Source organism: Fusarium vanettenii, assembly GCF_000151355.1.
Source record: "Fusarium vanettenii 77-13-4 chromosome 1 genomic scaffold NECHAsca_8_chr1_1_0, whole genome shotgun sequence".
NCBI lineage: Eukaryota > Fungi > Ascomycota > Sordariomycetes > Hypocreales > Nectriaceae > Fusarium > Fusarium vanettenii.
Genome location: NW_003315876.1, coordinates 1,341,118 through 1,353,267, shown reverse-complemented (window position 1 = coordinate 1,353,267; position 12,150 = coordinate 1,341,118). Strand labels below are relative to the sequence as shown.

Sequence of the window (12,150 nt, the reverse complement as noted above, 5' to 3'; positions counted from 1 at the left end):
TAAACTCTCCGAATAGTAACTATAGAGGCCTTTGCTGCGTCAATGCTTGTTGGAAGCCGCAGAGCCTATTTCATGGCAATCATATCTAGCGACCAATAACACTTAATGCCAACCAAAACTGCCGCGAGCCGACTCGTGACCTGTATCGGCCGTTTATTAAAGCATCGTTGTAAGGTCAAATACCTGCTAAGCGCCTTGTTTTGTTTAACATCAATTCTTATGTTCGTTGCCTTCCCTTTATTTACATCTAACTTTTTCCATGCTTGCCTATGTCCTATGATCATCGAAAGGCAAAAATGAGAGGATTTTATCAAGGCAGAGAGTTGTAGAAGGACAAATGTATTGATTTCCATAATCAGGAAACAAAGACATAAAATCAAGATGGTGCCTAACAAGTTTTATTTCGAGATATTTTTATTCCTCCTAATGCACACAACCGCCATAGTTTTTCCCTCCATCTTTACTAAATCCACCTAATATCCACCAGCAGAGCCGCTGTCAATCGGCTTGAACTTGACAGTGGTAGGCTCATCCGTGATTCCTCTCTTAACAGCGTCCTCCATGATGGCAACGGTAGCCGTAGCTCCAATCCGCGTCACGCCAAGCGACATGACGTGCAGCAAATCATCCAATGTTCTCACTCCTCCAGCAGCCTTGACCTGAACTTCAGGCTTCGAGCTTTCCCGCATGAGCTTCAGGTGAGGTACCGTGGCGCCCTTGTACGAGTACAGGCCGTTTGGCTGTTTCACAAAACCGTAGCCAGTCGAAGTCTTGACGAACCCAACACCAATGTCAGAACAGATCTCGCAAAGTTTGACGATGTGGTTCTCTTCGAGGTAGTCGTTTTCGAAAATGACCTTGAGAATGGCGCCGTGCTTAACGACAGCGTCATTGATCTGCCGAATCTCGTCGGCCACATATTCCCAGTCACCTCCAAGAGCCTTGCCAATGTTGATGACCATGTCAATCTCCTTCCCGCCAGCAGCCGCTGCGGCATCGGCCTCAAAGACCTTGACCTCAGTGGTGCTGTTTCCGTGGGGAAAGCCGATGACAGGGCAGACGAGAACTTCAGAGCCTTCGAGCTCCTTCTTTGCAAGGGGAATGAGGTATGGCTTCACGCAGGCGGTGGCCACGTTATACTTCTTGGCGATGGCAAGACCGCTGAGGATGTCGGCGTCGGTCATGGTGGGGTGCAGCAGAGAGTGGTCAATCATCTTGGCCAGCTGACGCAAGGTGACTGTGATTTCGTTGGTAGCGGTCATGTTTGTTGGGGGATGTGATCAAGAATCGATGTTGTTTTGAGTATAGACGACCAGGGAATATGATAGAGGCCTGATAGAAAGACCATGATCCTTTATATAGGCAATCATATTTCACAAATACTCCAACTTTTCTTGGTCGAAGCTGCATGAGAGGTACATGATGGCGCATCAACACCCCGCGGTGTAAGTGCGTGATGTCTCCGGTGGGACCATTCCGGTGGAAGAGAGAATACATCAGGCCTACGGCGGAACCAACGCACGTCCTTTCTTCAACTTGTGAGACGAGTTTCGGGTCTAGGAAAGTAAGATACACATCAGTGGAAATTCTTGTTTATTCCGACGCGACTTGAAGCGAATTAAGAGGTCGAAGATATGCTAGAGGGAGATGGCAATGCCCCGCGTTGCGTCTATAGGCCTCAATCTGGAGTCGCCACTTCAATAACAGCTGCCCTTATAGCTCAGTGGTAGAGCGTTGCACTTGTAATGCAAAGGTCCATAGTTCAATCCTGTGTGGGGGCAACGATTTAATTTTTTGCCATCTAGGGCATTTCCTCCCGGGTAGCTCATGGTGCGTCATAGAAGCCCGCCCTCCAACAACAGCCCTTATAGCTCAGTGGTAGAGCGTTGCACTTGTAATGCAAAGGTCCATAGTTCAATCCTGTGTGGGGGCAGCTGTTTATTCTTTTGCCCTCCAGGGCAACTTCTGCTGTGCCTCACTCCAGGGTGGGAGGTCTCATCATCTATTTTTGCTATTTCCGCATGTGGCGGTGATGTATGATGGTGTTGAGGCTCATGTTCTGTTACCATGGCTGTTATCACATATCTCCAAGATTGGTGGGTTCAGACCAGTTCGTTGCCTTGTCACACAGGCGTAGAACAGAAGCGAAAGAATATACTACTCGGAACCTCTTGAGCATCTTAATTGGGTGAAGAAGTCGTTACGATGTGGCCGGAGTGCTGTATAAGACAAATAAGATATGCAAGGATGCCTCGAATATTCACGTCTAGAGTCGTTTTTAAAATGCTTTCGTTTCGAGAAGACAATGAACGTCTGCGATCTAGAGAGCTCAACTTACCCTTCTCATCTCAATTCACTTCTTATTTACAAGACTTCAAGATCAACCGGCTCTTCACCATAGTCCCTACATCTAGGATCATGACAATGCCATCCCATTGTCGTATCTATCCAATACCGCCGCCACTGTGCTTGACTCCAAGCAGCCACCTCTTCAGAAACCGACTTGCCAAAATTCGCCCGGCTGTAGACCCAGTGATTGGCCATCTTGAATGCCCTTTCTTTCCTCTCCTCTAGGTCCTCAGGCTCATCCAACTTCTTTGCGAGGCCCCTAGCTCTAGCTTCTTGCAGCACCCGACCCATCTCGTCCCGCTCAAAGTAGGGCCTCTTCTTATACCCAGAGATGGCATCAGGCAAGCACGCTCCTCCTTTGATGAGCTCAATAGTGACCCAGTACGCTGCTTGGCTATAACGGCTCTTCCTTCGAAAACAAGCCTGAAGTGGTGTATCATCATCGGCATTCCTTGCGTTAATATCGGCTCCTCGCTCTACAAGCAGTCGAATTACCGGTCCAGGGTCAAGAGTTGCTGGATAATCGCGCCACATAGCAACATGGTGAAGAGGTGTGTTGTCCATCGCATTAGGGACATTTGGATCAACACCAACCTCATCCAGGAGCCATTCGACAACCTCAGGGTTCCAGTCCGCACACGCTTGGTGCAATGCATGAAGCCCAACCCCAGTATGCGTGATAAGAGATGAGCCAGCCTGAATGAGCCGTTTTGCAATTGCAGCTCGGGCCGCTGACTTGGCTTGTTGTGATTCGCTGCGAGACTCTAGAAGCGCGAAGTACAAGGCATCCGTGTTGTACTCGAGATAAAGACTACAGCTGGCGTATGCTTTCCCAGTAGATCGGCACTTAATTTGAATCATGGCGCGAATAAATGACTTGCAGGTAAAGTCAATTGGCGATGAAGCATTGATCCCGACACAAGTCTGCCCAGAGTGTCCAACGTCAGCGCCCCAGTCAAGAAGCAGATCGACAACTTGTTCATGACCTCGAAGGGCTGCCCAGTGAAGTGCTGTCAGGGTGATAGGTTCATGCTCCCATTTCTGCTCTTCCGGATCTGGTGGCTGGTATCGTCTTGGTCGTGGCTGTGCCTTTTCACAGGTAGGTTCCGTTGTATCAATGGCATCCACATCAGCTCCAGCCTCTAAAGACTTGGCGACGGCAGACGGGATATTTCTCTTTGTAGATATGAGAAGAGCAGAAGCTCCGTTGTACCTGGCGTCCAGCCCGTAAAGATAGGGCGTGATGGTATCGTGCAGTCGACGGGAAGCCCGTGCTAAGCGTGAGATGTCTCCCCAAACATCCGAGATATGCGGCGTGATGGCCCATGGCCTAGTGCGGTACTCGTCTTCGTACTCGCTATCCCAAGGACGACAGTCCAGCACGAAAGGCAAAAAAAGGTAGTCAACAATATCACGGAGAATCTCTATGGGCATCTCGCCCAGAGTGATGTCCGATCTCGTGATCGCAGGCTCCCTGCTCGGCTGTGTAAGTGTCGCCCCGTCGTCCTGCAGTTGGAGTTCGTCTAGGGTCGCCATATTGATTTCGGTCAAGATAGTCGTCTAAGGAGAAACAAAACTTCTCATGTGTAAAACAAGACTACTCTTCTTGGACAACTCATGTCAATCGATGCCTGAAGTGAGTTGTTCACGGTGGCAGGCAAGAAGGCTGGACCAACGGGCGGGGCGTTGGCCGCAAGGATAATAGCCCAACTGATTGGCGGAATCAAGAAACTGAACCGAGGAGAAAGCATATGAGAGACCTGTGAATCGTGAGAGAATCGGGAAACTACTTCGCATGGTGGACCGAGACAAGTGTGTAGAAGCATTAACGTGGGTATCATTAAGGTGTCGAGAAAGGCGCGAGCAACTCTCTCGGATGAAGGTAGAGAGGTTGACCGACTCCAGGCCGATCATGTCCTTTGACGTTTGTTAGGTCGACTGCCTTTTCCCTTCTTTTTACTTTTGACTGTTGGCGCAGGGGCCTTTTCTTCTTCCTCTTCCTCTTCCACTTCTTCCTCCGCCTCCTCTTCTTCTTCCGAGCCGCCCACCGATATCACATCGTCTGAGGCGCTCTCTCCTTCGCTCTCGTCGTCCAAAGCATCTCCGAAAGACGGCTTCCTTGACCGCGCGTCTTCAGTGTCACTTCCAAATCCTTCAAACTCCGAATCAGACTCATCTGATCCTTGCTCCTCGGCCTTCTCGAGAGCGGCATCCAGCTCCTGTTGCAGCTGTGCCTCGGCAGAGGCATCCTCGTCCTCAGCCGAGTCATCCTGCTTTCGCTTGCGAGGCATCTCGCCCAGTCTGCCCTCTCGCCCTCCAACCTTGTCCTCGGTTTCACCTTCGGACTTTGGCGCAGGAGTGAACCAGGGAATCTTGCCTCGCATGAAGTCATTCAGAACCATCTTGGCAACTCCATCCAGATCAGGTTCGCCTCCACGGAGGAGTCGACCTGCCTTGCGGGCCAGAAGCTCCAGGAACTCAGTCGAGTTTGTCCAGCCCTTTAGCTCATATGTCTTCTCCATATGGTGCTGCTTGACTCTGTTCAAGAGGGGCTGGATGTACTGCTCGGGATGTTCCACCTTCTCGACACGCACCACACCTCGAAGTACCAGGTCGGTAGGAGAGTCGGTGCTGGAAGGAGGAACAATACCGGGACAGTCGATCAGGTAGATGCGCTTCATCAAACTGACGTACTGCCAGACCTTGGTCTCTCCGGGAATAGGTGCAACATTGCAAACCTTCTTCTTGAGGAGAGTGTTGATGATGGAGGACTTTCCAGTGTTGGGGCCACCAATCAAACCAACAGAGATCTGTTTTCGGTCCGAGTGCAGGGAAGAGAATTGTCGGAGAAGTTGGATGAGCGAGCCCTTACCAAACGAGTTGGTGATGCTCGCGTGGAAAGCCAAAGTAGGGTACTCCTTGGATAGACTGCGAACCCAGCCGGCCTGGTTCGAATTAGCATTCGTACCCAATATGTATAGCAATACAGAAACAAGATGAAGAAATGTTTGTGTCATCACTAAGAAACCTGAAATCGATGCCCCAGTAATTGGATATGGCATAGGCAGGCTTCAACTCAATCGGACACGGGACCCTTCTCACGACGGTAACCAAAACGGCACACATCAGCCGAACAACAAAACGTTGTCGACAGTCGAGAATGGTGTATATTCTCCCAATGTTTTAACAGACACGTTCCATGGTAAATAAAGGAATGAATCCTGACAAAGAACATTGGGGTGCGAGGAGGGAGAGGAATGGAAGAGAAAAGAAAAGAAATGAGTAGCAAAACTTACCGCAACACTGGTAGGAACCAGGTCGCACTTGTTCAAGACAAAGATCAAGTGCTTGTGAGGGGCTTCCTCCTTGAGATACTTCTCAATACTGCGACACCGTGTTCCCACAGGATCTCTGGCGTCGAGAACATGGATAACCACATCTGAAGAGTCGATGACCTTGTACAGTTCGTTCCAGATTCGCTTGCTCTGACCCTTGTCAAACACAGGCTCGATCGCCATCGTGAGTGGCTTGTCATCGAGGCCAACGTTCTCCGCGTCTCCAGAGGCACCGCTAAGTAGTCTCTGCTGCTCGAGTCGCTCCTGGTAGGTGTCCATACTCTTCTCAGTGTCACCCGCCAGGTCATCCAAGTTGCTAACGCTGAGCTTGACTCGCTTCCTCTGCGCCTTAGGTCCAAAGACGTCTGCGAACGGAGATGTCTCGACAGTCATCTTGGCCTTGTGCTGCTTGATGCCGTTGGTGGTGTCCTTGCCATCGCGGATCAGGCTCATGGGCAGCTTGTTGGACTTGAGCAGGACCTGGTACGGGTCGTTGGCCTTCTCCTCCATGGCCTCTCGGAACGCCTTGAGGGTATCCTGGGAGACGACTCGGGTGTTGGTAAACCACTTGCGGTTCGGCTCGATTCGGGCGTTGGGGATGTCGCGCGACTGGAACGACGCAGCCTTGACAATCTTTCCCTCGGCATTCCTCTGCGCCTTGCCCTCCTTGTACATGTTCAGGTGCTTGACCTTCTTCGCATCGCTGTGGCACCTGGGTCAGCAAGAATGGACAGCAAGCGTTGGCGACAGCGTTCTTACCGATAGAAGTTCTCGCCCTTGGTCCTGACATTTCCGAGGCCATCGCCAGTCTTTCCCTGGCGCTCACGCCGGGTGGCCTCCTTCTTTCCAGTACCCATGATGAAGAAAATTGGTCGAGGTACTGGCGACGAGGAAGGCAAAGGAAAAAGTTGGGCGGTCCAGAAATTTATCTCCAGAACTTTTTTTCTTGAGCAGTAGAAAAGGCCCCACTACCTCCCTCAGCGGTGGTTGGCAGCGGGGCCGCTAAAAATGCCTGCGGACAGGGGGGTCGTCCGCCGGATCAAGATAATCCGGTAAATTTGATCCGACTTCGATTTTCTGTCTGGCGCAGATTCGTGCAGAATTGGCTCTGACGACGGTTCAATACGCCAATTGCGATCCCCAAAGTCGCCATTCTGCGCTGAAATTGGCGTGGACTTCTCCAGTCATGTCGTTCCACCTCACGACCTCGTGCCCGAGGGCTGCCGCTCGCCAGCTCTTCGTGGCCTCGCGGGGCTTTTCGACAGCCGCCGCTCTCCAGAACCAAGTCCCTCCCGAGTCTCCATCCTACATTCGCCTTCCTACACCTCCCCAATCCGACGAGAAGAAGCCTCCCCGCGTTCGAGGACACCTACCTGTCCCCCGCGAGGTCTTTCCCCGCATGGAGGGTGACCGCAAGGTTCGAGCCGACTACATCAAGCAGACCGTTCCTAAGCCCTCCAACCCGCAACCACCCAAGAACGAGACCCAAGAATGGAAGCAAAAGATGGCCAGTACCCGTCGTGACAACTTGGAGCTGGGTTTGAAGGAGCTCTGGGTACGAAGGAATCGCCGTGACGCCGTCCGTAATGCTCGTGTGAGCCAGAAGTTCAGAGAGCACAACGCCGCCGCCAAGGCAGCGGAGCGAGAGGACGACCGCCTCACTCGCAGCACCGTTCTGGAATCTGTGCTGGACACCAAGACCTACCCCGACCCTAACCGTTTCGAACGCGCCGAGCAAGGGCGTCGCAAGGTTTGGGCCACTGAGGCTTCTAAGCGAGGGGTTCGCCGCGATGCACTGATGGAGCTCTACATCAATGCCTCCAACTTTATCGTCACCGAGACCGAGCTCAAGGCGGAAATCGAGCGAGTCTTTGATGCGGACTTCTTCAAGAAGCAGGGCACTGCCTATGGCCGATTCGGCAGCTCAGAGAACGTCTGGGACATACATGGCAAGCCCACGTCTATCGCCAACATGTTGGAGACCACGACGGGAGCTTCCACCAAGATTATGGACGTGTATGAATCCGAGTACGACCGCTCCGTTAAGCGACAGAAGAGGATCGCTGAGGAGTTCACTGGTGGCAAGATGGAGTAAAGCCAATCAATGCAAATTGGCATGTAAAACATTTGTACCCATGTATTCCAAATTTCACATATTGAAGCGGCCATGACTCTCCTCTGTTGATCCCTCTCACCCGGGACGTGTTCATGAAAAGAAATCCTGCAATTGGTTCTACACCTGATGCTGAGTAGCATCCAGAACTCGATTCGACTATACCAATACCAAAACAACGATGCCTCTGTCCATATCCAAACGCCGAGTATGAGTTATGAAAACACACGTCCAAATATATACACAGCAGCCTATCCAGCAATGCGCTGCTCCCGTCTTGTGTGTTCTAATCCGTCGTTCAGAGCACTTGCAAGTGCTTCTATGTTATCTATCGCCTTTCGACAAGCAGAACATGCATGGCAACGTAGGAAAGGACGATAAAAATGGCCGCAAAGATGCCCAGGTTCCTGATATCCGGCCAGAGCGCGTCGTTGTTGAAACCGAAAGAGCTCAGAATAGCCGCACCAGGAACGGTGATGTCAAGGCCATACTTGCTGTCGACCAGGGTGAGTTGGAGCACCTCGTTGACGATGAGTGACTCAAAGCCGTAGTGGAAGATGGAGAGCGTCTGAAGCCAGAGCGCACCCTTGGGGGTCGCATCGTGATTGAGGAGGAATCCAGCGAAGAGAAGACTGAACAGCATAACCAAGCTGCCGATGAGGTTTGCCACACCTCCATCCTTGCACACGATGCCAATAAAGAGGCACACAGCAGCAGCGGCCATGTTGAACAGCACCAGAACAAGAATAAAGTTCATGAAGTGGGTGGAGTCAGCCACCAACCCAGTCATGGGGTAGATGATTGAGCCCATCAGAATTGGGGGGATGATCCTCAGGGGGAGAATGTCAAAGAGGACCTTGGCGGCAAAGTATGTGGCAGGCGAATAGTAGCCGTTGGCCCGCTCACGGACGAACAGAAGACGCTCAGTGGCGAAGACGTTGAGACTCGTGAGGGTGCTGAAACCGAAGAGGGCAAGGAGGAAGAAGAACAGACCGAGTCGGTTCTGGAAGCCAGGAATGTCATCGGTGAGTCCATAGAAGAGGTACCCCGAAAAGACGGCCAGGATAATGGCAATGGCGTAGTGGGTAAGCATCAGCATCGGGTTTCGGTACAGGTTCTTCCAGGTTCTCTGAGAGAGGATAATGAACTGTCGCAGATAGCCAACACGGGCATATCCTTTGCCGACGGCGCTAACATTGACATTAGGTCCCTCAGCGGTGTAACCATTCGAGTTCGGGCCGTTGGCGTGGTCTGCGGTCTCAATCGCCAGCCTAATCTCCTCGTGGGTCAAACGTGCAATCTCAGAATGGGCAAAAGATCGAGTCATGATATCCAGGTCAGTCCCAGTGGCTACTGCCGGGGGAAGGTCATGAGGATCCTCGAGAAGAGTTACGCTGGCGGAGTCGATGGGGTTCTGCTGGAGACGATAGGCGCCAGTTTCCTCGACGCCGGCGTCAGAAGACGCTGCCGTATCAACTGTCTTTCTACGCGTAAACAGCTCCCGGTCCTGGCGAACTTTAACCGAGTCTCTGCGGGAGTTCTTAGGCCGACTCGAGCTTCCGTCGTCATCACCAGTACTGGTGCCAGACACACTGGCAATCGACTTGATTGCACGGGTGCTGCTGGGTCCAACGCTACCGTTATCGGGGCCAACTGTTCCGTCATCGATAGACTGTGTGCTTCCGGCGTGCATAGTGAGGTCCACGAGATAGTCCGCAATGTTGAATCCAGGAGGGCATTCATAACCAATCTCGTCAAAGTAGTTTTGGCACTGGTGGAATTGTCCTGAGTAAACGGTTCGTCCTTGAGCCAACAGAATCAGTCTGTCGAAAAGAGCCACAATGTTGGATCGGGGTTGATGGATGGTAAAGATGACAGTTCGCTTGTAGTTCTTGGCCAGTGTAACGAGACACTCAATGACGTTGTAGGCGTTGTAGGCATCAAGACCGCTGGTGGGTTCGTCGAGGAACAAGATCGAAGGACTGGTGACCAGCTCGCAAGCGATTCCGACACGTCTCTTCTCACCACCCGAGATACCACGTCCTTTGCCTTCTTCGGAACCAATCAGAGAATCGCGAATGTGGTGGATGCCAAGCTCCTTCTCAACCTCCAACACACGCTGCTCCTTTGCAGCACGGCCCATGTCACGGGGGAGTCGAAGCAGGGCGCTGTTAAGAATTGTCTCGTGAACAGTGAGAGTGGGAAGCATTGTGTCCTCCTGGTCGACGAATCCGACAACATTCTTGAAGTCGTGATCAGTAACCTTTTCTCCATTGACATAGAAGTCTCCGTGAACTTGTCCGCGCTTGTTCTTTCGAGCCAGAATATCGAGGAATGTTGTCTTTCCAGCTCCCGAGGCACCCATAATAGCAGTAACTTCTCCTGGCTTGCAAATTCCTTGGATACCAGTGAGAATTTGCTTGCCGTTGAGAGCGTATGCAACGTTTTCGAAGTAAAGTGACGCAGGCTTGTGGTCAGCCATCAACTTGGTGCTCTCATCGTCAGAATCCTCCAGGCGAATGGCACCATAGTTCAGCCTGCGCCTGGACAGGTACCAGGTGAGGACGATAACTGCGACGAGGAACAGCGAGCAGCCAGCAATCACACCAGCGATGAGAGGTGTGTTGATCTTCTTCACTGGACGCTTGTATCCTGGTACCTCTGTCTTGTAGAGACATTCGCCAGCATGACAGCCGAGGAAAATACTGGAATCACCGATAAGGGCAAGAATCAAGGCATCCATCTCGGGTTCCTTGAAGGCACAGTCATGAATACCACCATTCTTCTGGGTGCACTCGAAACGTCCGGGACCTTTAATGGATTGGTCGAGGAAATCGGTGAGATCAATGGATCCATCCTTGCCGCAGAGCATTCGATCGGGAACACAGCTGCACTTGATCTTGTTGCACTTGTATGACGTGGTGTTTTTGGCCTCTTGCCAGTCGGCGCTTGAGTCGCACTCCTCGAGGTGGCAATAGAAGGATTCGATAGCGTCAACCCAGACTAGGTGACAGGGTTAGTAGAAAACGATAAGGGTAGCGGTGTAGCCTACATTGGAAGTCACAGGTCTTGTCTTCCTGCGTGCAGGTGAAGGTCACTTCAGGACGCTGCTTGCCAAGCAGCGAGGTGATCTTCTCGTTGGTGACATCGCAAATCTGATAGTTGTGGTTGACAACTTCACCGTTCTGGTAGCAGACGCCGCCCTCGCCATTCTCCATCAATGCGTTACAGGCCTTGTTGTCGGTACAGACGTTGCAGTTGATTCCGGTCCAGCCTTCGTCGCATTTGCAGGATCCGCCAGAGCGCATGGGTCGGTCCTTTCCTCGAGCAAGAGAGCCGCAAACTATACTGGAGTTAGCGATATTTCTCGGAAGAGGACAGCAACAGAAGAGGGGTCGTACGGGGCTGGAGACAGTCGTCGCCGCCAAATCCCTCTGGGCAGTCGCATTTGCCGTTGAATTCGTTACAACCAGCATATTGCGCGCATGTATGGGCCGGGAGGAGACAGTTGAAGCTGTATGGTGCCCCTGTTAGCTATTTGACGCTGCAGAGATGGAAAACGTCGCGACGTACCAAGGAGGACATCCATCTGGACGATCTCCCATGAGGGCCATCTGGGCGCGCAGTATATCCGTTTGCGAGTAACTCGTGTTATAAGACCCCATCACAAGGCCGGGCAGAATTGCCACGGCCCCAAGGAGGAGACTCCTCAATCCAGAGGAAGCCATGACTGCAGCGACGCCGATACGATGCAGTTCAATGATGGAGCGATAACGATGCGAGATGTTGAGGTGACGACGATCAGAGTGATGGGCGCCCGCGACCGGGTTAAGCTATTTGGCCGATGGTGGCCCCCGCGTCATGTTAGGCACCCGACCGAGGCAGGTACAGTACGGCAAACGTGCTTGCACCAATGACCAACAAGCTAGCCAGCCAACCAGCCTCCGTAGAGGGAGCTTCCGCCGAAGCGCTGAGACATGACTGGTTCACACAGCCACACATTTATGGGCCTCATGACTCGAATGGAGCTATCCACCTTCCCCAAACCCAGCTCCTCGACCAGGAAGACGAACCATGAGGACAGACTTGGCAGTTAACATCTGACCTTTGAAAGGCGGGGGTGGCCAATGGGGTTTGAAGCTCTTAGCCGTGATGGATATAAACCCGCAATCAGGAATGGGAGTCGAGATGATAGATAAGAGTCTGTTTCCGTTCAACAATGTTGCTTGAACGCGACGAGACGTCAAGGTGTTTCAGTTTCATACCTGAGACTCCTGGAAGCAGAACTCGTGACGTCATGGAGCTCCAACTCGATTGATGATTCGGAGCAGGCGAATGAACAACTGTTTGCAT

At 52.1% G+C, this 12,150-nt stretch overlaps 4 protein-coding genes across 4 annotated transcripts; 1 reads left to right on the top strand and 3 right to left on the bottom strand.

The window, feature by feature from the left end:
• Positions 1–473: 473 nt before the first annotated feature.
• On the bottom strand, positions 474–1,262 carry NECHADRAFT_74373 (uncharacterized protein; the record flags this gene model as incomplete). Its single annotated transcript, XM_003049660.1, has 1 exon — positions 474–1,262. One exon carries the CDS (start codon positions 1,260–1,262, stop codon positions 474–476), a length of 789 nt encoding a protein of 262 aa, XP_003049706.1.
• Positions 1,263–4,259: 2,997 nt separating this feature from the next.
• Positions 4,260–6,541, bottom strand: NECHADRAFT_74372 (uncharacterized protein; the record flags this gene model as incomplete). The annotated part of the gene is made up of 3 exons (XM_003049659.1): positions 4,260–5,294; positions 5,646–6,387; positions 6,444–6,541. The coding sequence occupies 3 exons, from the start codon at positions 6,539–6,541 to the stop codon at positions 4,260–4,262; spliced, it is 1,875 nt and encodes a 624-aa protein (XP_003049705.1).
• A 908-nt stretch (positions 6,542–7,449) lies between these two features.
• On the top strand, positions 7,450–7,779 carry NECHADRAFT_29580 (uncharacterized protein; the record flags this gene model as incomplete). Its single annotated transcript, XM_003049884.2, has 1 exon — positions 7,450–7,779. A coding segment is annotated over one exon (330 nt), but the record flags the coding sequence as incomplete, so codon positions are not given.
• Positions 7,780–7,893: 114 nt separating this feature from the next.
• NhADP1 (uncharacterized protein) lies at positions 7,894–11,575 on the bottom strand. The gene is made up of 4 exons (XM_003049658.1): positions 11,371–11,575; positions 11,199–11,311; positions 10,850–11,140; positions 7,894–10,800 (listed from the first exon to the last, which is right to left on the bottom strand). The coding sequence occupies exons 1-4, from the start codon at positions 11,523–11,525 to the stop codon at positions 8,126–8,128; spliced, it is 3,234 nt and encodes a 1,077-aa protein (XP_003049704.1). The 5' UTR covers positions 11,526–11,575; the 3' UTR covers positions 7,894–8,125.
• Between the last annotated feature and the right edge of the window lie 575 nt (positions 11,576–12,150).